The sequence below is a fragment of the Coniosporium apollinis genome (genome assembly GCF_000281105.1).
Source record: "Coniosporium apollinis CBS 100218 chromosome Unknown supercont1.16, whole genome shotgun sequence".
Lineage (NCBI taxonomy): Eukaryota > Fungi > Ascomycota > Dothideomycetes > Coniosporium > Coniosporium apollinis.
Genome location: NW_006913278.1, coordinates 81,611 through 103,933, shown reverse-complemented (window position 1 = coordinate 103,933; position 22,323 = coordinate 81,611). Strand labels below are relative to the sequence as shown.

The window sequence follows — 22,323 nt, the reverse complement described above, 5'->3', positions numbered from 1 at the left end:
GCCGACCGAATAGTATGAAGTGGGTATTAATGATATACTAAGACTGTGATACTTTGAAGTGGCAGTGCTAGGCGATTTGACCGTGGAAGTGGCCGTGTCAAACAATGTATTCTCTTGACAAAAGAGCAACCGCCACCAAAAACAGCGCCGTTAGACGACCTACTAACCCCTCATATGCTCACGCTCAGCGCCATACATCGTTCTGCGTCGCCGCACCACTTCCACAGTCCGGTACAGTGTAGCGCCTGTTCGGATCACTCTCCCAAGTGACGCTCCCATCCGCCGTCTTCTTGATGTACTTGTACTCAAAGCTTGTGCTCGCCGGCAGCTGAAGCGTCACATACCATAGCGGGTTCTCGTTCGTGTAACGGTCCGAAGCTAGCGCGACTGCAGAGCCGGGATTCCAGCTTGCGAGCTGCGAGATAGAACCCACGATGAAGACATTCTGGCCGAACGACGTCCCCGCAACCTCGTTGAAAGTGACTGAGACAGTGCACGGCGGGATGCCGCCCTTGCAGACACCAGGCGCCCGGTTCGCGGTGGGCTCGCCCCACGAGGCGGGCACGACGCCATTTCGACGAGCGGCGGCGGTCAAGAAGGCAGCGTACGACCATGTAAGGTCGGCGGCCGACAGGGGCTTGCCGTCCGTCTTGGAGAACTGCTCGGCAAGTGCGCCGTTGGCCGGCGTGTACTTCTGCACGACAGCCATATAGCCATCTGCGTAGTTCTTGACAGCGGTGGTGAGCGATTTGTACGTAGCGGAGTTTGATGCGTAAGTTCCGGTCGCAACGTTGGGGACTAGGTCTCGGAAGAAGGCGAGTGAGACTGCGTCCACAGTGATCGAGCCCCGTCGGTTCCACTGGTAGAGCGCATCGTACAGCTGCTCAGCGGCGGCCAGGGTGGCGAGGTACCAAGGATGTCCACCGTAGTAGACGTCCTCTGAATAACGGCCGACAGCCACGGCCACGCCTTGCGGGATTCCAGCGTTAATTGCATAGAAGCGGAACGAGTCCGTCACCGCTTTGTGGTTTGCCAGCGCACGCGGCGAGCATGGTTGGAACGTAGAGTCAGTGCAGCCGGCGGTAGGATCGAAAACATGGATAGATGTCAGAATTGAGTTTGCATCTTTTCCGGTCCTGCCGTCGTTGGTGTTGATGTTTGAGTCAATGTAGCTGCCAGTCCAGAAGGTCTGAAGGAAGCACAACACCTCCGGGGCCTGTGCGGTACACTGGTCGCATGGCTTTCCAAGCTTCCCGGCCAAGGCATTGCCCTCGACGAGTGCTCGATGCGAGGCAGCAAGCGTAAAGAAGGATGAACCGTTGATCTCCTCCCACAGATCGAAGCCTGTCTGATTCCAGTTCCGACTGACGTAGAACAAGTCTTTGCTAATCACCGGCCAGACAGTGTTCGCTGCTCTAGCAGTGTCGCCATTAGCAACGAGCCACTGCGCATATACAATGAGCGCTGTGGCTCGCAGTGCCGGGCCATCACGTTGAGGTCTTCCCCACGAGCCCGTGAATGCTGTCCGGTCGACGTTGAACTTTGGCTCACCGAGGCCGCCAGTCTCTGGCCTCCCAGAAGGGTTGGATACGGTTTGTAGATACGCCTGAGCTGAGACATAGTCGTCAATCTTGGCCTTGAGAGACTGGTCACCAGCAATGAACCGGTCGACGAGTGCCTTGAAGACCAATGCAGCGTCCCGAGTCCAGGTAAAGAAGTCTAGGGAGTTGAGTCAGTATGTATCCTATTGAGTAAGCGGATGTTTACCTACAGTCCGGGTCTACTTTCGATGGGCTCGCAACCACAATACCGGCGGCAGCTCCAGAGACTTTCGATCCGTCCGGGCCGATGTTGGCCAAAACACCTTGGATTGCTACGGTGCTTTCATCTTTGACAAACTTATCAACTTTCGCCTGCTTCTCCTTGACTTGGTCCTGAGGCGCGGCATAACCGAGCTGGGTAAACAGGCTGCCAATGAGGCATGCGGTCGCGAAGAAGTTGCGCATCGCTAGAAGCCTTGACTTGGCGACCCTTACTGACTATGAGAAACCGAGAGGGTGCGCACGGAGGGACGGTCCAGCAAAGTCTCCCATGGAAGGATATTCATTGTTCTTATGGCCTCCCCAGGTTCGGGGAATTCCCAACACTCCCACATGCTTCAACCTCTGCGCCCGGCGTTAGCTTCCCAAGAGGGGATGGGTAGCGGTAAACATCGCGGCGTGACGTGGAGTAAGAGCTGTAAAAGGCGCCGTCCTGCGCTGCTGATGGACGGCGTTGAGATTAGGTGTTTCGAGCCGCAACCAAGTACCTGTTCTTTGTTAGCACTTGCCTCTTTGCGCCTAGCTGCGCGCCATTGCGATTGCCGACAGATCTCCGAGCTGCCTCTATGGGCAGCTCCGTCGAAACAGGAAGACTTCCAAGGCTTCAGTCATATAATGGTACCTCCGTACTCTATCTTGGTCCTCAAGTGCATGCAGAACTGCCCGGGCATAGCCATGCCAACGGACCGGCATGCTGGGAAACAGCGCCGATGAAACGCCATGGGCCAAGCTGTCCAGCACCATGAGCTCCCATGACTGAATCCTGACGGACAGACCGAGATGTGATAGAACAGATGAACAAGGAATCATGAAAACCTGTTCTTCTCAACTCGCCGAAGTCGACAAGCCTTTGCCTGAGCTGCCATTTGACCGACTCTTTGAGCATGGAACGCGCGCCTCACCCCAGCGGTTGATCGCTGAAGCATTGCGGCTATTCCCCGTTCCAGCTCTACATGATCGAAGTGCGGTGCGAAAGTGCTGCTCAGCTTTGCATGCGGAGCTACAGGCGTTGCACGGTTCGGCGCTTCTTTGCGAAAGAAACTCTGCGCTCCCAAAATTGCCAAACCCTTGATCTTTCGCAGGACTTTGTTGCAGGATAGACGAGCACGTGAGGAACTTCATTATAGAGCACTTTCAAACACGTTTAATCCGCAATACCACCACCATAATAAGCTATGAGTAAGCTAAGGCTGCTAAGATATTATGTTAACATATAATATTATAATATGCAACCATAAAAAAGCGATACTTCAAAGATTATAAGTGATGTGTTTGAAGGACGGCGAAATATTTTTTGCTCATGTTCAGCTGGGAAGAAGCGCCGAACCGTGCAACGCCTGTAGAAAGCTCAGCACTCGTCACGCTCGTGAGCATAGCTGGGCTTTGTCACTGCCTCAGGTTGCGACTTGATCCGCACGTGACTGCCCAGGTGTTTTCTAATATGGTGGGGCTAATGCGGGGTTAACCCGGGGAAGTGAGATCCGGGGAAATTCTTGCCCACTTCTCCCACCTCAACATTGAGCTGAACTGACTTGAAACTCGACAAACAGTCATCCAAGACGTTTTCTCCCAGACATCCATCAACCAGATAGCAAGATGAGTGCAATCGAGGAGAGCGGTGATAGAAACGAACCTATCCAGGTTCTCTTCGCTCTCCAATCATCGTTTGACACGCTGGACTTCTGCGGCCCGCTCGAAATGTTGACCGAAGCTTTGCAAGACATCAAGAATCCTGGTAGGAGGTGCCACTATTCACTCATGTCAGTACTAACACGCCGGACGACTAGCAACCAAAGCCTTCCAATGCAGCACTGTCGCCGCGAAGGAATATATCACCTCCTCGCAAGGCTGCACCTTCAAAGCCCATATGGACTTCGAAGAAGCCCACGACCGTCTCGACGAGTTCGACGTGCTTGTCATCCCCGGCGGCGGCACCGCCGAGGTGCTTAAGACGAAGGCAGAGCCCCTCGACCTCATCACCGCCTTCACCGAGCTGCAGCAGAAAGATCCTAGCCGTGAACGGACCCTCTTCTCCGTGTGCACTGGCGCCTTGTTCTTGGCTCAGCAGGGTGTCCTCCAGGGTCTGGCTGCGACCACTCATCCGGACTACTACACCAAGCTTGAGATCATATGCAGAGACGTTGCGATGAATGGTACCGGGCAGCGGACCGACGTGATGGAGGAGAGATACGTTGTCAACAATGCACGCTTTGAGCTGGGGGAGAAGTTGGAGGAAAACCCTTTCATTCTGGAGAAGCGGCCTGATGGAAGGCGCAAGTCGATTGCGCGCAAGGGCAGCGATGCGTGGAAGCTGTCAAGGAGACGCGAGTCACTTGCTAGGAGGACTGCGCTGCCTTTGGGAGGTTTGAGGGTCATCACGGCTGGCGGAGTCACGGCGGGTATGGATGCGGCCTTGTATCTCGTTGCGGCGCTGGTGTCTCATGAATCTGCGATTGAGGTCGCACGGCGTTCGCAGTACAACTGGAATAAGGGCGTTACTGTGGAAGGGATAGACGTCTAGAGGCGCAGGTTCACGGATAGACGCATGATATGCGTAGAACTCCAACGGGCGAGACGTGGGAACAGATGACAGGCTGAGAGGTAGCAGGCTCTTAGTAGCTAGCAAAAGACACGAAGACTCTAGTTCAACGAACAAACGTGGAGAAGTTATCTGCCTTATAAGATGCAGTGAGGTCGAGCTCCCGTTGGCCAACAGGGTGGTGTGATATGCAGCTAATCGCACGTGTGTTGGTGTTCGAATCGTGCCACGCTAGAAGCGGGTAACGTACCTCAGCTACCCTTGTTATGTAACGTCATCGTGTCTCCGCTGGATTTCCTCGCACCTCTGCATTTCCATTGACATTCACTTGAAGGGAAGTCTCTTTGCATCATCTTGAAAGCTTCTAAACAAGGTGTGCGGCGGATTGGTTTTAGGTAATGCCTCGGCGAAGACAGAATCTAGTAACCGCGGATAAAGCCCGGAACTGCCGAACCTACCTATGCCGGCAGCAACGAGGAACTTGAGATCACGGGTGGTATCTGTGAACCAAGAAGAGGTAGAGGATGCTCAAACTGGCGGACCAGTAGGGGGAAGGCCGACAGCGAGAGAAGAAGACGCGCGCTGGGAGCCACAATCCGTAGCACAGAAACGTCCGAGTTCTGATAAGCCGAGCTCATCTGTAAACACTGAGCCACCATCAAAGAGAGAAGCCCAAAGTCCAGCGCATCCACCATAGAAAGCACTGCAATGGTACCACCCGGTCCTGATCCGGCTCTAGAGTATCTCACGCTTCCTCGTCCAACTTTTGACCGAAAAGCTGAGACAGAAGAAGAGGATGAGCTTACTGAGGAGGACATGGCGCGGCTAGGAGACGAAAACAAGAGGTGGATCTGAAGCCTGCATCGGAACATCCGGGCTGGACGTGGATCATCTCAGCCCAGGGATACGAATTGCTCGGCGAGTATAGTACTCAGGCGCAGAACTGCAACCCCAACGAGTTTGGTATGCGTTTGTGTTACTGAATTCCCTGGCTATGGGATGCAAATCAACGCGGGCCAGTATCTTAGCAGGAAGAGAGCGGCTGTATACACTTAAGAGAAATATCTACGCCTGGAAGTCAAAAACTAGCGTCTCTCCTTACCCTTTCGGCGGGCGATATGTACACCTTCTTTCCAATCACAAAGTAGTACCCTGTGGCAAACAAAACCACGGATCCATACATGACGACCGCCCAGTTCATAGTACTCGGTTTGACAGGCGTAACGGTAGGGAAAAAGCTGAAGATGTACATCACAAAGAGAAAGACAAGCGATGCGACGTTCACAGGCCCACCGACGCGGCCCAGCGTCCACCGCCGTTCCGGAAGTTTTTCGCCACGGAAGCGTTTGAGTAGCACACAGCCGATACACAAGGTGTACGAGGTCATGCCACTAGCTAAGCTTAGAGAGAACATCGCGGTAAGGGCAACGCTCGAGCCAAGATTGATGAGGGAGAGTAAGATAGTCACAGCGAGCGAGATGAGCACCGCGTTCAGCGGAATATCCCAGCCAGGTTTGACCTGACCATGTCAGTTCTACGGTGCCTAGACGTACGGTCGCAGACTTACGCGTGATAGTGTCGCGGAGAAGGGCGGTCCATTGTCTCTCGCGAAAGACCAAATCTGGCGGGAAGCGGTGGCCACGGTTGCAATAACACAGGCGGTCAAAGTTACAACGATGATTGCTGTCATGATGTTCGTGCCAGCGTAGCTGTGCGTGATGTTGTAGAAAATCTGGATGAACGGGTACCCGGTTGGCGACAGTGCGATTTCATCCATGTCGCCCCAAATAAAAATGACGGTAATGATCATTCCAAACCCAAACACTGCGTTCACTAGCTTCCCCCAGATTATCGCCAGCGGTACGGTCCGTGAGGCGTCGTTAACTTCTTCGGCTATAGTGTCGGTCTCGTAAGTGAAAGATTTCCAAAGGCTGACACTGAGAGGTAAAAAGATATCTTCAACCTACACATGTGGGCAACACAGTCGAAACCTAACAACGAGACTACTAGCGGGTTCAGTCCTACCAGAAAGGATGTTCCATCGGTAGACCAGCCGCCGTTGTTCCTGAACTCGGTGAAGACAGCCTTTGCATTGGCACGCGGGCCCAAGATCCACAGCACGAAACCCACGACAAAGAATCCCAGGACGTGAAGGACCATTAGGATGTTTTCGACAAGTGGTAGCCTCCGGGCAAAGATCGTGTTGAAGGCGATACCGAACGAGGTAACCCCGATGACAAGTAATGTTCCATGCCAGCTTCGGTATGCGTAAGACTCGTAGTTTAAGACTATTAAGCCTTGGATAATTGTTCCAACCATGAACGAGGTCCCGGCGACGCCCGATTGCCAACCAATAAAGGTAAGCCAGCCTGTGAGAGTCAGTATAAGCAGTCACTGCTATTTGAAAGTTCGAGATACCGGTAAGATAGCTCAGGTACTTCTGACAGCTCCGTGGCGCAAACTCAGATACCCAGTGGTATTGGCCGCCGGACGTCGGAGCCCTTGGGATCATGTGTGAGCTGCTGTCCGGTCCTGAAGGAATAGGAAGAGACAGATGCCTACATAGACGCCAATTCGGCCACGCTTAAGTAAACGAGAAAGAACCCTGTCGCGACCACTAAGTAGCCCCAGAACAGACCGGCAGTGCCTCCATTGGTAAGGCCACTTAGAAGCGTTCTGTTCATGTACATGAGTAACAGTATGTGTCTTTCCAGGGAAGCGGAACATACGCGAGGATGAACTCCCAAGTAGCAATCAGCGTGGAAGCGAAGCCGAGGGTAGGCAAGAAACCGAAGTTGCGCTGCGAAGCGGCATCAGTATGGTTCGACCATACATCCAAAACCGAGACGAAGATTCTCTTACGCGTAATTCCTGCGTTCTGCCCAGGACCTTCATGGTGTATTGATCTTCCTCTGTGCCTTGGTACTGCTCGGCCACCGCTCTCCTGCCCATCGAATCCATTGCAAACTCATTCCCCAGGTCTCTGACATAGGTCACAGGCGCATCGTCCGACTGAAGGCTCTTGCCTTCGAATAACGGAGACTTAGACATGGCGATGGATCCGTCAAGGAGAAGAATTGAGTTGAGGGAAGGTAAGACCTCTGCGAGGAGGGACTGTTGATCTGGAGGCCAGAAGAAGAAGTGCTCTACTTGCAAGCGGGGACCCGCCCACGCCTATGCTTGTTCAATCCTTCGTACATGCTTCTGCAGAAATTTATCATGTTGACTCCGCTAGCGCGGTAGATAAGAGGCCTCTAGCGACATGTCCCCAGCTCTTGGAGCCTTAGGGCTTGCATCCGCATCTTCCGCTCCCCTAATCAAAGCGTCCTGAATGCACGTTCTCAGCCCAGCCAACCACGCATACAAGGATAAGCATGTCTCTAAGGTTGAACTTGGAAGCGCCTCGATCTTGTCAGCCAATGTGCCACGGCGGGGAACAAGGAATGTGATTCTAGCGCGCACCAGGAGAACTTGTGGTTGGAGATGCGGTCATGACAGTCCTGCGGATGTGCAGCAAACTGGGGGCCAAGCGGCCGAACCCTCCTTGCGGGCCGCTCCGTCCAGCACCCTTTGAGATGGAACCTTGGGCGGTTGCGCGTGCTTCGGCGGAGAACTTGCTCCGACCGGCCATCGTCTCACTCCACCTCACTGTACCTAAACAGAGACAGCCATTCATTCCCACACGCTGCAGACTTACGCTCCAAGCGCAAGAAGAGAAGCATGTACGAATCCATCAAGATCGCATTGTAGATGGCCGCCAGTGTACGTCCTCACAACACCAATGCGGACGCAAGACGATTCGACCCCTCGCGGTCTGAATCGCCAAGGTGACTTGTGCCGAGCCGTTGATGCTTGGAGCAAGCATGGAATCACGACGCCATGACTTTCTCGCCGAGGACATCGGTCTCATTGTAGATTCAAGGCCGTCCAGTTGGAATGCAAATGATTGCGTGGATGAAGTTCCCGCAGCTCCAGCGGTTACGGAACCCTCCGAGCGATTGTGCTCTGTGTGCTGCCAGATAGATCTCGTAAAAGAGCTGACTGCTTGGCGAGAGCATGACTCCAGGTTCTCGCGCGCCTATACGCGATATGTCTGGTTTCTCGACACGATGCGGTATGGCTCATGCCCTATGTGTAGATTCATACTCCTGGCTCTCGAAAAAGATCCTGGACTGGCGGATCCGCCGTGGGGACCGGACACAACGGTGGTAGCAGAGCCGCAGTTGTTCGGTTACCTAAGATATCTCCGGTGGAGTAGTGGCTTCAAGAATTACGCAAACGCGGTCTCAAGACTCGGTGTCAGACTTGCACCTAAGACCCGCTACGCAGAAGGTTCGCCGCAGCCCCAACCGCGGGTTGATGGTCCGCACAATATGCGTGGAACCCCTATCCCCAATCTTCGACATGGAATCCAGCTGCAGGGCGACCCGGCACGTCGTCAAGATGTTTACTTGCTTCGAGGACGGCAGCTGCCCGATCGATTTGACATCGGAAGAGCTCGCGGCTGGCTGTATGGATGCTCTGATAATCACGGCTCATCATGTCAGCCCGTGAAAGCAGAACTTAACACGTGGATCGTGAAAAACAGATGCTTCAGGCTGATCGACGTGAGCAGGCGATGTGTGAGCGAGAGCTGTATAGCGCCTTCTCAATGGATCCACAATCGACCACAACACGAGAGTGATGCAGCGCCTTCTCAATGGATCTACGATTGGCCACAAGCAGTCCCAGAATTCGCTGCACTATCATACGTCTGGGGTCAAGGCCGGCATCTCAAGCTGTGCCGGGAAACTGCAGACGCGCTCTTCAGCGATGGAGGACTCGTTGGAAACACTCCGCAAACCATCGTAGACGCCATGGTGGTTTGTAGTGAGCTTCGAATACCATACTTGTGGGTCGATGCATTGTGCATACGGCAAGATGACGAGACCGATAAGGCAGCTCTGATTCAAATGATGGACAATATCTACAGCTCCGCCGTTCTGACTATCGTTGTAAGAAACCACACCGCAGATTCTCATATCGTGTTTGCCTCGGTCTAAATATCTCCTAGGCGGCCAGTGGGGGTAGCGCAGACGCCGGTCTACCTGGTATCAGCTCACCCCGCGTACCCCAGCACGCAACTCGTATCAACGGCGTTGATCTTGTGACAACGGGTCCCTGGTTCCTCACATCGCAAGAAGAATGTGTGTGGAATAAGAGAGGATGGACTTTCCAAGAGAAGATGCTATCAAGAAGACTGCTCATTTTCGACAAGACTCAGTGTTTCTATCACTGCAACAGCGCAACATACTACGAGGATGCATATACGGAATCGGACTATTTTTGTTCTCATCCGGAGAAACCCCCTTATCGCAACGACCAATTTGATGTGTCAGCTGAGCTAATGGAAGACCAGTACCTGGACTTGGATCGTCACCTCAAGTATTTAACCAAACCGAGACCCGGCGACAGGGACCGTCTCAAGCAGTACAGGGCTGCTGTTGGTGGCTATATTACGAGGAGCCTTTCTCGAGATGATGATGCAGTCAACGCCTTCCGGGGAATTCTGAATACTCTCGAGGAGGATCTTGGTCCCTTCTTCTGGGGTATGCCTGAAGCGGAGTTTGGCGTTTGCATCGCCTGGCGCTGGCTCGACGGTACTCGAGGCAGCACTGATGCCGCATCATCTCCCACCGCTCTTAGGAGCCTGGATAGTTGGTTCCCGCTTCTTCACGCAAGAAGCAGCTTTCCGACTTGGTCGTGGCTAAGCCAGAGAATCGATTCAGCGTCTGACTCTACTGTCTTCCAAGCCTCCGATCAGACACTAGTCCCTCTTGCGACATACTACAGGTTCCAACCAGACGGTACTCCGGTGAAGATCCGCGTCCTGTTTGAGGCCCCACAGAGCCCTGTGAAGAGGACACCAAAGGCCGTACCCCGCCTGACAGTCGGGCGAGAGCGGGCAGAAACAGAGTCACATGCAGGGCCAACAATGCAACTCTCGCGTTTTCTCAGTCTGAGACGACTGCTGCGAAGCGATCCGCCTGCTCTAAAACTGGTGCCCCGGCAGGACGTCGCCCTTGATCAGCTCCTCGGCTTCTGGACTGAATGCGCAAGTCTCCATGTGGATCGACCGCAGTTCTTGCCTGGGGCAGGGGACAACCAGCCAGCTTGTCGTCACCTCCACAACGTACGCGTAGAGTCTGTGGGAGATGTCATTGCAGGCGTCCTCTTGGACGGTCGTTGGCGAGCCAGTCGTTCAGACAAGCTCGATTTCGTGGCTATTGCAACAAGTCATGGCTTTTTGGGAGACAGCATCCACGCGCTTGTGGTTGACTGGGAAGACGGTATTGCGCGGCGCGTTCAGCTGTGCGCGGACATACCACAAAAATCCTGGGATGCTACATTTCCACAGTGTCGGCTTGTAGTTCTAGCATGAGCAATAACCATCAGGAACGCTCTCCAGTCAGGACTGGGACTCATTCTACCCAAATGGTTCAATCCACGCATTAGTGTTTACCTTGCGGTTTTCTCCTTTTCTTCGCTTCAAAACAGGGTTTTTCTACTAACCTAGTTCGCAATGTGTACATATGGCAAGAAGCTCTGGCAATGTTCGGTTGCAATAGAGTTTTGGTCTAGTCAGATTTGTTGAGATTTCGCGAGCATGAGTACTACATGAGAATTCTCTGCAATGACCAAGCAAAGCTGCTATGCACGGAGAGTACAGACCGTTTCCTGCGTAGACAAGGCAAACAAGGCGACTATTTCGCCAAGCTGAACGCATGCCATTTCTCCACGCCGATCAGGCGATCTTCTGGAAGCCTTCTAGCGCCGCAGGATTCCAAACCCTGCAACATCAGTCGGTTTCCATAGCACATGACCTGTCCTGCCAAACAGGACACACGCCGAGGACTCATATTGCCGCGCCTGCGTCGTCATCAAACAGCGAGATGGCGGTTTGCGCGTGTTGCATGGAACGGCAACGGCTTGTCCACTTGTCCTCCAGGAACCGAGTCAACCGGCCAAGCCGGCTTGCTGCCTCGCGATGGGGCTCCACAGACGAGTTCCTGCAGGTGGGGCTCCTTGAGGAAGCCTTCCACCGCAGGACATCAGGATTCCCAAACGAAGCGCAGGACTTGTCTCACCAACCACCAAGGACTCATGTTGCTGCAGGTAGACCGTCATCGAACAGAACGACGGCGGCTTGCGCGTGATATGTATATGTGGAACGCGTTGATCATCCAGGACACGAAGTTCACCGGCCGCGACAGCATGAATCCTTGCCGTAGGGCTTCTGGAAGGCTTCTAGCGCGAACGATCTGACCACTAATGGAGTGCCAGTGGGTGCCTGTGTGCCTCGGACAGAACACATGATCTGTCCTGCGAACACATAAGACTCGTCCGCTGTGGCTGCCACTGGATCGTCATAAACGGAACAATGCAAGGATACGGTTCGTGGATGATCCACTGGGCACGAGTGGGAGAGCAACGGTTTGTGTGTCCTCCCAAGTGTCACGCCAAGGTGCGGCTGAACGACAGTCCGTCTGACAAGAGCGTCCACCGGGACTGACTTTCAACACCTCGGAAAGCCGGAGAGGAGATGGACGCGGAGCCGCATGGACGAAATGGCATGTTCCCGGGACCATTTCCTCCATTGATTCGCCAATGGCGTCGATTTCAGAACAGATTCATGGACAGTATCCTGATCCCGGTCCTGGCTCGATGTGCTGGCAATGCACGGGGCTGCAGTAGCCTCCCAAGAGCCGTACCGAACGGTCACGCTTGAGCGGTGAGCTTGCCTGTCCTTTCAGCCCTGCTGGGCGAGCTGCTGCTGCCAATTCGCCTTATCATTGGCTAGCTGGCAGGCATAGATCTCAAACTCACCGTGGAGCGGGGAACGTGGAAGGGAGCTTTGCGCCAAGCGGACACCGTGATCACGATACAGCAAGGTAACTGGCATTGACCCAAATTGACAAGGGTTTCGGACGCTCTGGACTTTTATTTAAGCAGCTGAGATTCCTCTCAAAGTTGCTCCAATTATCTATTCATCGATACCTGTCAAGTCCAAGCTACACCCTCTCAGTCATCTCAAGTTTTTGCAAGCATCAAAGATCGTTACACACTTCTAACCAAAGCCAACTACAACACCACCTCACATCCAGCTTCCAACTCAATCGCATCACCACCTACCTCTTCACGAAAGATGAATCCCATCCGCCCCACCCAATCCGTCCGCACCCTGAGCGAGTCCTCCACTCTAGCCGAAACGCCCTCCGCGCCCACCTCTCCCGATGTGGCAGCAGCGCCAACGTCCTACTTCGCCACGCGCCGCGTCTCCTCGCCGACCGAACAGTCCTTCTTCGGCGCCATCGCAGAAAAAGTCCGCGGTCGCTCCCGGAGCCGCTCTCGCAGCCGGATCCGACGCGACCGCTCGCGCTCCCCGCTTCCTCCCACGCAAATCGATGCCACCGACTCGGCGTCTACGTTGGTCGCGAATGGTTATGTGCATGAGCAGAGTGCCGCGACGCGGCAGCAGCAAAGGCAGGCGTCTGGCTCCAATCAGCCGGGTCTAAGCCAAAGGCAGACGAGCTTTGGGAGCAGGACTGAGAGCGAGAGGTATTATTACGGCAGACACAGCAACGACTGGTTGTTTGGGGGCATCAGTGTCACGGCTACGGTTAAGGGGCTGGTGAGCAAGAAGGAGCCTGGGTCATAGTCGGTTGAAATGAGTTATGAGTTCGATTGGCGCTGGCGTTTGATTGTGCCGGACACGTCTTGGTGATGAGGTCTTCTTCCTGCTTGGATTGTCGGGAATTCGAGGCTGCGATGCTCTCATTTAGGAACAACATAATGGGTAGGAAGAGGAGGATCTCAAGGGCGGCTCACCAGACGCATGCAGACTGGTTCCTGCGTCTAAGATGCTATGCACTATGAGGTAGTCTGCCAACGAGACAGAGAAGGAACTTATAGGTTATAATTGGTCGTTTCTGACGTTATCTCTTCGGCCGCTTTCGAGGGGTCTTTCCTCATTCTGATCGACGGGAAGGGTATAGTTCTGAGCTACGATCTATACTAGAATTTTGGGTCTCCTAATCGCGACCGCTATGCGTCATACACAACCCGTCTATCATGGATTACTATGTTTTATCTATACTGCATACCAAACGGTCGCTCTGTTGTACAAGACGGCTCCGAATCTCGAGAACACTTGGGTCGAATGCTTGGGCAATTTGGCTAGATATCGTACGGCAGTGGAAGATGAAAATACCTGTGACCGGGAGACTTGGGCAGGCGTTGCGAGGTTCTGGTACTGCAAAGCTGCTGACAAGAATCCTGTCGTGGGTCGTCTTTGTTATCAGCTGGCTGTCCTAGCAAGTCCAAATCTCTTCAGCAGCTCCACTACTACTCCCTTTTGAAAGGACTAGTCAAGGCTGTTAACATCTTTCGAGGATGTTTCCGATGGCCCAAGAGCCCCGAGCTCGTGGTGGGGCAGCTTGAGCCCCGCAACCGACAACACGCGTTTGAGCTGCAAACACCGATCGATGAGAGTTGTATATAGATGTGGGTCCGAACTGAACCAAGTAGCATGAGGCGTCGTTAAACCTCGAAACCAGATTACGATTCATTTCCTCCATCATGACCGCACAAGACGACAAGCCAGCCTCCTTGCCAGTTCCCAACTCCACCCACTCCTTCTGGCACAGCGAACCTAACAAGTTCCTGATCGGCCATCGAACGACGCCAGACCTTCCTCGTGAAGCCGATATCGTGGTGATAGGGAGCGGCATCACCGGCGCGTCGGTTGCTCGTTTCCTGGCCGAGGACGACAGGGCGAGTGGAAAGAGTATAGTCCTACTGGAGGCGCGAGAAGCATGCTGGGGAGCTACAGGCAGGGTGAGCCACAGCAAGCTCTTACCATGTCGTCCAGACTTGGTCAAGGGCATTATAGAGGTGTAACCAGAGTCGCCAACACGAGTACACATAACAGAACGGCGGCCACTGCCAACCCCTCCTCTTCGACCGCGGCCCCGACGTCGCGGCCTTCGAACTCCGCAACGTCGCAGCCGTCAGATCGTATATCGAATCCCACAACGTCCCTTGCGAATGGCGCACCGTGACAGGCTGCCGGACATTCTGGACAGACGCTCTGCTCGACGCCGCCAAAGCCGAAGTGTCCCGCCTCCACGATTCCGCCCCTGAGCTCGCTAAACGCGTCACTCTTATAACAGATAGAGCTGAGCTAGCCAAGCACCGCGTCCGGCCCTCCGCAGCCGGGGCGACACTCACGCGCGGAGCCGGCCAACTCTGGCCCTACAAATACGTGACCTACATCCTCGAGACGTTGGTTCAATCCGGGCGGTTGGCACTCCACACGAACACACCCGTCACATCGCTCTCGCCGGATTCAGATGGCAAAAGTACGCTCATCCACACGCCTCGCGGCAAGATTGCAGCCACGCAAACTATCCTGGCCACGAACGGCTATACGTCGCACCTCCTCCCCTCCTTCGCCGACCTCATCGTCCCTGTCCGCGGCGAAATGAGCGCGCAGCTCCCGCCGCCCGGAATGGCTCGCCTCGCGGACTCGTACGGCTTCGTCGGCGCAGGGGGGCAGGGCGCGAACCAGGATGACTATCTCATCCAGCGGCCCTTCAGCGGAGTGCCGAACCCGAAGGGACATCTGATGTTCGGGGGTGGGGGCGGAGCGGGGACGTTGGAGCGGGTTGGGGTGTCGGATGATTCGGTCATCGATGAGGACTCGGCGAGGTATTTGAGGCAGAGTTTGCCAAAGATGCTGAAGCTTGGCGGGGATGGTGGGGAGGGTGGGGAGGGGGAGCTTAAGGCTGATTATCAGTGGACGGGGATTATGGGCTTCTCGAGGGATAATATGCCTTGGGTGGGAAAGGTGCCGGGCGGGAAGGGGGTTTGGCTGTGCGGGGGATATACAGGCAAGTGCAGCATTGTGAACCGCTATAAAGCCGTCAGACTTGGTGAAGCTGACAAAAGTGTGTTGTAGGCCATGGCATGCCGAATGGGACACTCTGCGGCAAAGCTGTCGTCGATATGATGTTGGCCGAGGAAGAGGGCACCAGCCTCTCGGCGCTGCAGGAAGAGTTGGTGCAGAACGGTGATTTACCGCGCGGCTATCTCATCTCGGACAAGAGGATCCGGGATGCCAGACAACTGCCTACAGTCGCTGTTGCGGAGAGAGAAGGCACTATTGGCAACCAGTCGAAGGATTTCTATAAGATGGCGAAGAACAAAGAGGAAAAGAGCTCGAAGCTGTGAGTGCTCCGAAGAAGTTCATCGTCTAAGTATGAAGCCGCTGAACCGGCACCTCTGTCAAGGAACATGAGTGAGGTGTATACTGCGCCCTCCAACTCTATCCGCTTCGGCTTAGAGCCACAGCCTACCACGGGCTTGAGGCTGCGGCGCGGCAACCCGGTGGTTCTAGTGCTCGTCTTGGTTGGCGTCGCCTTCTCTCTGTATATGCTGGGCAGAGGGTAAATCTGTGCTTTCTACGGCTTCAAGGCTAGGGCCGTCTCAAAACTGGTCCTGATGTATCTGGAATACTGTAACCAACGGTCTTCGCAGATGTACTACTGTACGGATCAAGCGAGTGAGATGGAGACTACTCATGGTGTGCTACCGGTTTCCAGCCGTATATGGCCGCACAATGATACTACCTCGAGCTAGCTGAGTGAGTTGGTAAATACTCAGCATTCCTACATTATTGCGGTTCGCTTCAAGAGCTGAACAAGCGGATATGGACGTCGGTGTATGAATTGCCACAACGCTGACGGTTTTGCCATGACGCAATACCACGATCCGCTGCTGCTCAACGTACGAACATACTAGTGCCCAAGGCAAGCAATGCCGACCTCCAGGAACAAGCGAACGCATCCAACTTCCGGCGCATCTAATATTCCAGCCACACGTACCTCATTCACGAGAACCGGAAACCTCGTCTGTCATTTGCGATCGCAGTCTCACAGCTTCTCTCCCTGCCCCTCAACCGGCATCTCAACGATCTGATCAACACCCTCATACGGCGGCATATCAAGCCCGTACTTCTCTGCAATCTTCTTGCTCAGAAACCTGCTTTCACCATCAGCCATCTAGTTCTCCATTTACTGATAACCCCATCGCCCATCCATCCTATCTAGCACTCAGAGAGAAAAGACAAGAACTTACCGCCCTCCAACAAAATGCCTTCCCTTGAACCACTTGACCAGCGGCTTCGGCGCCGTAAGGCTGATCAGCGCGTCGGGCATGAAGCCCTTGCCGGGCCCGGAGTCGGGGGGTCCATCCTCGATGTTCCAGGAGCTGGGCGCGTCGACGGCGAGGACGGGCTTGGTGGTGTCGCGGAGCGCTGTAATGACGGCGGGGAAGGGCTCGCGGACTTCGCCGGAGAAGGAGAAACCTGGTGGATGGTTAGGCGGGCGAGTTGTACTGGAAGGGGAGGGGGGGGGGACGGCGCAAGATGGGGTAGGAGGGGGAAAGTTAGCAATGGAGCAGGGGGAATGTTAGGTACCGAAGATAGAGTCGACGATTAGGTCGGTCTGGCCAATGGCGGAGGAGAAGTCTTCTGTGAAGGGGATGTCGAGGTCTTTCAGCTGTTGAGAGAGGCGCTATCGTCGTTGTAAGCTGCGGTGTGTCGGAGCCTTCATAGTAGGCGACTATACTTCGTAGAGCTCGTTCTTCGTATGCTTCGGGTAGTACACGGTTGGCTCGTAGCCATAGTGCCACAGATGGCGGCCCGCGACAAGGCCGTCTCCGCCTAGAGTGGTGTGAGCCACTGCATGGACACCACGAATGTGATTTTGGTTTGAGGTTACCGTTATTGCCGGGTCCGCACGCAATCAAGACCCGCTTGCCTTTACTCGGCGGTTGCATTTTGAAGACTGGGCAGACATATGAGATATCGTAGTCATATATGAAGACGACATAGTTGGAGGGGTACCGGCTTGGGATACTGAGAGGCCCGCCAATTCCATCAACTGATCGATGGAGAAGGCCCCCGTGCTCATCAGCTCTTTATCAAGCTCAGCGGCATTTTTCGAGTCTAAAGTCTGCAGCCATGATTAAGTGGTGTGGTAGCACAGACTGAAGGGGCATACTCTTAGAGCCATCATGAATCGTCTTGTTGCACGAAACATGTGTCAACTGCTGTTAACCGTGGGCGAGGATGAGGGAAGGTGGTGGTCGATTACATCACAACCACAGCGTCGGCAATTGATGAAGCGTACGAATTGTCGGAGATGAGATAGAATGATTTTCTAAATACCAGTACCTGACTGGCTCGTTACAAACACCTAAGCCTATCGTTCTACACCCAAAAACTCCTATTGTTAAGACGGTCAAATTGTACCACAGGTGCTTAACTATCTCAGCCCTACCGAGTACAGCCCTACAGCGGGGCCCTTCCGCTCCACCCGCATCCCGCGGCCAAAAACCTCCAGGCCGCATCTCCATCGCCAAAACGGATCTTCGACGGTAGCACCACCCAGCATTTTCAAACGCGCTGCTCCCCAGCAATGGTCGTGCGCATCCGGCTCGCCCGCTTCGGCAAGCGCAACGCACCCTTCTACAACATCGTCGTCGCGCACGCCCGGTACGCTCCCTACTCCCCCCTCTTCTCGCAATCGCAACTTTCCACCCATAAATCCCCCCCAAGACACTCCATCTCCCCCGAGAGATCTCAGTCTATTGACAAGCTAACGTTCACCCTCTGCTCTACAGAACAGCACGCAACTCGAAGCCCCTCGAAGTCCTTGGAACCTACGATCCGATACCGAAGCCGCCGCGCCCAGGCGACGAGGGAGGCAGGCCGTGGAAGGACATCAAGCTCGACACGTCGAGGGCGAAGTATTGGTTGGGTGTTGGGGCGCAGCCGAGTGATCCTGCGTGGAGGCTGTTAAGTATGGTAGGTTTGCTTGTGAGAGGGACATGATGGTGGACTAGAGGGGACCTTGAGGAGAGAGGAACGAGGAAGGAGCGCAGGGTATGAGGCGAATGGGTAGCGGAGGGATGAAGGCCGGTTGGGGATGAAAGCCAGCGCTCGGAGGCAAATTGTGGGAGACAAGATGATGAGGACGACTTGCTGACGTTTGGCATACAGGCAGGGCTACTTGAACCGCGGTATCGGGTCGCGCAGATACAGGAGGAGAAGGCGAAGTTAGAAGGTTCCGCTGCTGTCAAGACTCCCGCTGCAGCAGCAGAAGCGTAATTCCAGGCATTGGTTTCTGTACAGGCGTTCAAAGGGGGCAATGCTGCGTCTGTTGCATTTTTGGAGTCTGCAGTCTTTTCCTATGACATGTCCAAACAGCTGTATACATATCGTCTATATACAAGAGTCTCGTCAGGAGCGCCTGGCCGTCATGGACCTTCCATCCACCCCGTTTCTAAAGAACGTCTATCCAAACGCCAACTCGCTTCAACGCTCAAATCTAATGCGCCGCAACCAAAAACGTGTTCGTGCCCAAACAAACAATCATGACTACTATCCCATATACAGCGAGTGCCATACTCAACCTTCTTAACAGCTTCAATCGCCAACTCCTTGAACTGAATTTCGATCCAGGACTGCCCGTAATAGTCGAGTCATCGTTGTCGTCATCACCATACTCCTCATCGTCGTCCTCTTTGAGGAGGCGCTGATGATGTGGCGAGTCCGGCGAGGATATCTTATAGTAGAACAAGCCGGGAAGAATGAAACTGATAGTCGTGCTACCTGTCGACCCGACGTACGCGAGAACCTTCTCCAAAGACGAAACCGTCATGGCGACGATGAAGCTGGCGATTATTATGAGGGTCGTGAGCACCGCGAAGCGGATGTCGCTCATCGGCACTGCTTGAGGTGCAGATCCAGGCTTCTTAGCGCCCAGTAAAGGAGCGCTGCGCGATGACGACGAGCTGCCGGTGCTTGATGGTGATGAACTGCGCCTCGGCCGCCAGTTGAGGACCGCGTCGACGGAGGCGCGGCATGGGTGGACTTGAAGGGGGTAGGAGAACATGACTAGAATCACGATTGCGAAGCGGCCTATGGTAGCGGCTGCAGAAGGTGGGTCTAGTATTGGCTTAGCCTAGTGGTCTTTACGCAGAAGGGGAAGTGTCTGGGTGACGTACACATGTTCACAATGTTTCCGCCGATATTATCGCCGTAAGACAAGTATCCGGTTATTGCGACAAGGATGTAGAGCAGACCAGAAATGCCAACGCTGAAGACGACGACCAAAGCGGTGCGGAAGTGAGAGTTGTTGTTGATTTCGTTGAGAATGGAGAACATCTGAGCCGTGTAAGTACTGCACTTACTACCCAAATGAATTGAAGGGCTCGACGTACATTCTGGTGGCAAGTATACGCAAACACAATGACGGGAAACGCAGCGAGAGTCTCAACAGGTCCAGCCCATTTGAACACTCGCACATCGCCGCGCTCCTCTAGGGTGTCCCCTTTGAAGAAATGATAAAGAACGAGAATGACCAAGTAGCCGATGGAAACCAGGGCGATAACACTCGTGTATTTGAGCGAGTCCAGTCGCCGCAAGAATGACAAGGGAATGACGATGAGCCTGCCAACCGATGTTAGTTCGCTTTCGGAGATGGGAAGCATGCTCCCCATGCTAAGCATAACAAGACCGATCTTAGCACATAGGGGAAACCCACATGAACGCCGTTATCCAAAACTGCCTCTCTAGCAGGAACCCAGCGCTGACGCCTCCGCCGCTGCTGAACCCTCTTACTACTCCTGGCATCAAATCTCCGATTATAATCAGATAGCTAACGCCGACCCCGAAGCACTTCAAGGCGATTGCCGCGTCGAACACGACCGATGCGTTCGGGTATGTTATCTGCGATAGTGCTGCGAAAGACGCGCTGCCGCGGTCGAGGTATTTGGCGCAACGTGCCTGGAGGTAGAGGCCGAAGCCTGCCGTGACGCCTGCCCAGGCGATGATGAAGCAGCCGAGGACGATACCCATCTGGCGCATCGCATGTGGCATGGCCAGCATGCCGGCGCCGATGACTGGTGTTCATGTTAGATCAGTTGGTGCTCTTGTGATGGTGCTGCCGGCTGGGGAGGGAGCCGTACTGGTATTGACCAGGTTGATGACGCTGCTGAGCCAGCTGGCGTTGCCCACAATCCCAACATCTTTCTTTGCGCGGCTATTCCGCCGTGAGCTAGAGAGCGGTGTCAGCATGTGCTGTGGCGAAGTGTGTGGTGGGTGAGGTTGAGCGGCCTACCGAGGGCCTCGCGAAGATGCTGCGCTCGCTGGTCGACTGCCTTGGCCGGGCTCATCGAGATCGGTGCGGATGGCGGAATAGCTCGCCATGGCACGCAGATGTACTGGTACGTTGATGCTACACTATGTGGTTGAATTGAAGTTGGGCATGCGAGCGGTCCGAGGAGGTCGTTGCGGTCGGTAGGCTGGTCGCCAGGACGGTGCGAAAGCGGTCGCAATGTCGATAGAATGTGGAGAGGCTGGTGAGGGGCGTATGCAGGGCGGTTTGTTGGTGCGATAAGGGGATTCGAAGTCGTGCCTCGTGTCCTGTCACTGCCAGCGGGTTTCGGCGTTGCCAAGCACCTGCGGGAATGCGCCGCGAGCCACGTAGGAAGAGCGAGCGCGTCACGAATCACTCCACCAGAACAATCGTCATGACGGCAACAGGTGCCGCACAACGAGATATGGACAAGATAGAAGAAGGATGCGATATTGTCGTGCTCCAGACGCTTCGACTCCTTGAAGAGCGCATGCGCCGCCTCGAGTTCGTGCTCGATGGAGATATAAAGGATGAACAACAACAACAAACCCAGGACCCAGTTGTGAAGCGCCTCCAAAAGCTCGAGGAGTCCTTGCACAAACTGACATCCGGATCAAGTGTCATCGCGGATGTTGTGCTTGTCCGTTCGTATCACTTGACGCAAGCCGGTCTACACCAGCAGCTGACCAGCAACAGAATCTCGACATGCTGACCTCTTGAATCCCCCGGAACCCTTGGAGGCCCCAGAGGCTCAGCCCGGGCTCGAAGCACCGCACAAGCTCGCAACGGTCCTAGCGGAAGCGCCCTTATACCCAGCAACAGCCTCACAGCTGACGTCTCTTAATGATATCCCAATCCCACCAACGGAATCCTTCGCCTCGCTCATCGCGCTACATCCACGCATTGCGGCCGTGGCACGTAGACAGAACCAGCATGCGAGGCAGATTGCATTTCTTTCGAAGAAGAGCGCGCAGCTGGTATTGAAGTGGCAGAAGATCTTCATCATCGGGCAGGGGAGGTGCTGGGTTGAGTGGGACAACAGGCTGAGGAAGGCGGCGAGGGAGGTCGGGAGGGTGGAAGTGAGAAGGGGAGGAGAAGGGGAGCTGTAATACATCAAGGAAAAGTCTGGGTGGAAGAAGCCAGTTGACACATCCCGGTCCGAAGGGAGCCATCTGGATGTAGGATTCGGTACAACGATGTGCAAGACACTCCTGGGAGGCAAGAGGAATGACAAAGAGGATCGCTCGTTTGATTCCTTTACAGTGAGTGACTTGCTGCCTTTCCTCACAAAAACATCTCCTGACGCGTACAGGCAGTCGCAACAGCCCGCTCATCATGCGATCCGTTGGGAAAAGCGACGAGCTGCGCCAGATCGCATATAGTGTGCTTCGCGGGTTGCATGCCTGGACGATGGGCCAGCATGTGGCATCCCCGTGCTTGATGCACCTCCAGTAGTGGGCTGTGTGAGGCCTGGGAATTTTACCAAGAAGCCTTTGGGACACGCAAGATATCGAACGAGGGGTCCGCCAGGGGGCGGTGCTCTGTTGAGGAGCTGCCGGTGCGATATGAATAGGAAAAGAGCAAAACTCCCACCTTGGGTCTTCTAGTGCAGAGTGGTAGAACCTTGTCGCTTAGAAGCATGATCCACAATTGCAACTGACTGTCTCAGAGCGAGGTCACGTGAGGTCAGTATGGCGAGCACTAAAGACAAGTGACATGC

The 22,323-nt window shown here is 54.6% G+C and overlaps 10 protein-coding genes across 10 annotated transcripts; 6 read left to right on the top strand and 4 right to left on the bottom strand.

Moving 5' to 3' along the window:
* Positions 1–184: 184 nt before the first annotated feature.
* On the bottom strand, positions 185–2,006 carry W97_03788 (uncharacterized protein; the record flags this gene model as incomplete). The annotated part of the gene is made up of 2 exons (XM_007781682.1): positions 185–1,719; positions 1,772–2,006. The coding sequence occupies 2 exons, from the start codon at positions 2,004–2,006 to the stop codon at positions 185–187; spliced, it is 1,770 nt and encodes a 589-aa protein (XP_007779872.1).
* A 1,410-nt stretch (positions 2,007–3,416) lies between these two features.
* On the top strand, positions 3,417–4,341 carry W97_03787 (uncharacterized protein; the record flags this gene model as incomplete). Its single annotated transcript, XM_007781681.1, has 2 exons — positions 3,417–3,555; positions 3,608–4,341. 2 exons carry the CDS (start codon positions 3,417–3,419, stop codon positions 4,339–4,341), a joined length of 873 nt encoding a protein of 290 aa, XP_007779871.1.
* A 1,096-nt stretch (positions 4,342–5,437) lies between these two features.
* W97_03786 (uncharacterized protein) lies at positions 5,438–7,410 on the bottom strand (the record flags this gene model as incomplete). The annotated part of the gene is made up of 7 exons (XM_007781680.1): positions 5,438–5,878; positions 5,927–6,252; positions 6,327–6,728; positions 6,778–6,860; positions 6,922–7,035; positions 7,089–7,159; positions 7,222–7,410. The coding sequence occupies 7 exons, from the start codon at positions 7,408–7,410 to the stop codon at positions 5,438–5,440; spliced, it is 1,626 nt and encodes a 541-aa protein (XP_007779870.1).
* Positions 7,411–8,802: 1,392 nt separating this feature from the next.
* W97_03785 (uncharacterized protein) lies at positions 8,803–10,780 on the top strand (the record flags this gene model as incomplete). Its single annotated transcript, XM_007781679.1, has 3 exons — positions 8,803–8,909; positions 8,975–9,353; positions 9,413–10,780. The coding sequence occupies 3 exons, from the start codon at positions 8,803–8,805 to the stop codon at positions 10,778–10,780; spliced, it is 1,854 nt and encodes a 617-aa protein (XP_007779869.1).
* A 1,764-nt stretch (positions 10,781–12,544) lies between these two features.
* On the top strand, positions 12,545–13,057 carry W97_03784 (uncharacterized protein; the record flags this gene model as incomplete). Its single annotated transcript, XM_007781678.1, has 1 exon — positions 12,545–13,057. The coding sequence occupies one exon, from the start codon at positions 12,545–12,547 to the stop codon at positions 13,055–13,057; it is 513 nt and encodes a 170-aa protein (XP_007779868.1).
* A 920-nt stretch (positions 13,058–13,977) lies between these two features.
* Positions 13,978–15,849, top strand: W97_03783 (uncharacterized protein; the record flags this gene model as incomplete). Its single annotated transcript, XM_007781677.1, has 4 exons — positions 13,978–14,235; positions 14,330–15,304; positions 15,349–15,626; positions 15,690–15,849. 4 exons carry the CDS (start codon positions 13,978–13,980, stop codon positions 15,847–15,849), a joined length of 1,671 nt encoding a protein of 556 aa, XP_007779867.1.
* Positions 15,850–16,331: 482 nt separating this feature from the next.
* W97_03782 (YjeF) lies at positions 16,332–17,238 on the bottom strand (the record flags this gene model as incomplete). The annotated part of the gene is made up of 5 exons (XM_007781676.1): positions 16,332–16,443; positions 16,537–16,765; positions 16,877–16,973; positions 17,028–17,122; positions 17,181–17,238. 5 exons carry the CDS (start codon positions 17,236–17,238, stop codon positions 16,332–16,334), a joined length of 591 nt encoding a protein of 196 aa, XP_007779866.1.
* A 641-nt stretch (positions 17,239–17,879) lies between these two features.
* Positions 17,880–18,295, top strand: W97_03781 (ribosomal protein S16, mitochondrial; the record flags this gene model as incomplete). Its single annotated transcript, XM_007781675.1, has 2 exons — positions 17,880–17,956; positions 18,085–18,295. The coding sequence occupies 2 exons, from the start codon at positions 17,880–17,882 to the stop codon at positions 18,293–18,295; spliced, it is 288 nt and encodes a 95-aa protein (XP_007779865.1).
* A 496-nt stretch (positions 18,296–18,791) lies between these two features.
* W97_03780 (uncharacterized protein) lies at positions 18,792–20,674 on the bottom strand (the record flags this gene model as incomplete). Its single annotated transcript, XM_007781674.1, has 6 exons — positions 18,792–19,411; positions 19,471–19,630; positions 19,687–19,915; positions 20,010–20,367; positions 20,434–20,522; positions 20,586–20,674. 6 exons carry the CDS (start codon positions 20,672–20,674, stop codon positions 18,792–18,794), a joined length of 1,545 nt encoding a protein of 514 aa, XP_007779864.1.
* A 353-nt stretch (positions 20,675–21,027) lies between these two features.
* On the top strand, positions 21,028–21,712 carry W97_03779 (uncharacterized protein; the record flags this gene model as incomplete). The annotated part of the gene is made up of 2 exons (XM_007781673.1): positions 21,028–21,247; positions 21,300–21,712. The coding sequence occupies 2 exons, from the start codon at positions 21,028–21,030 to the stop codon at positions 21,710–21,712; spliced, it is 633 nt and encodes a 210-aa protein (XP_007779863.1).
* Positions 21,713–22,323: the final 611 nt, after the last annotated feature.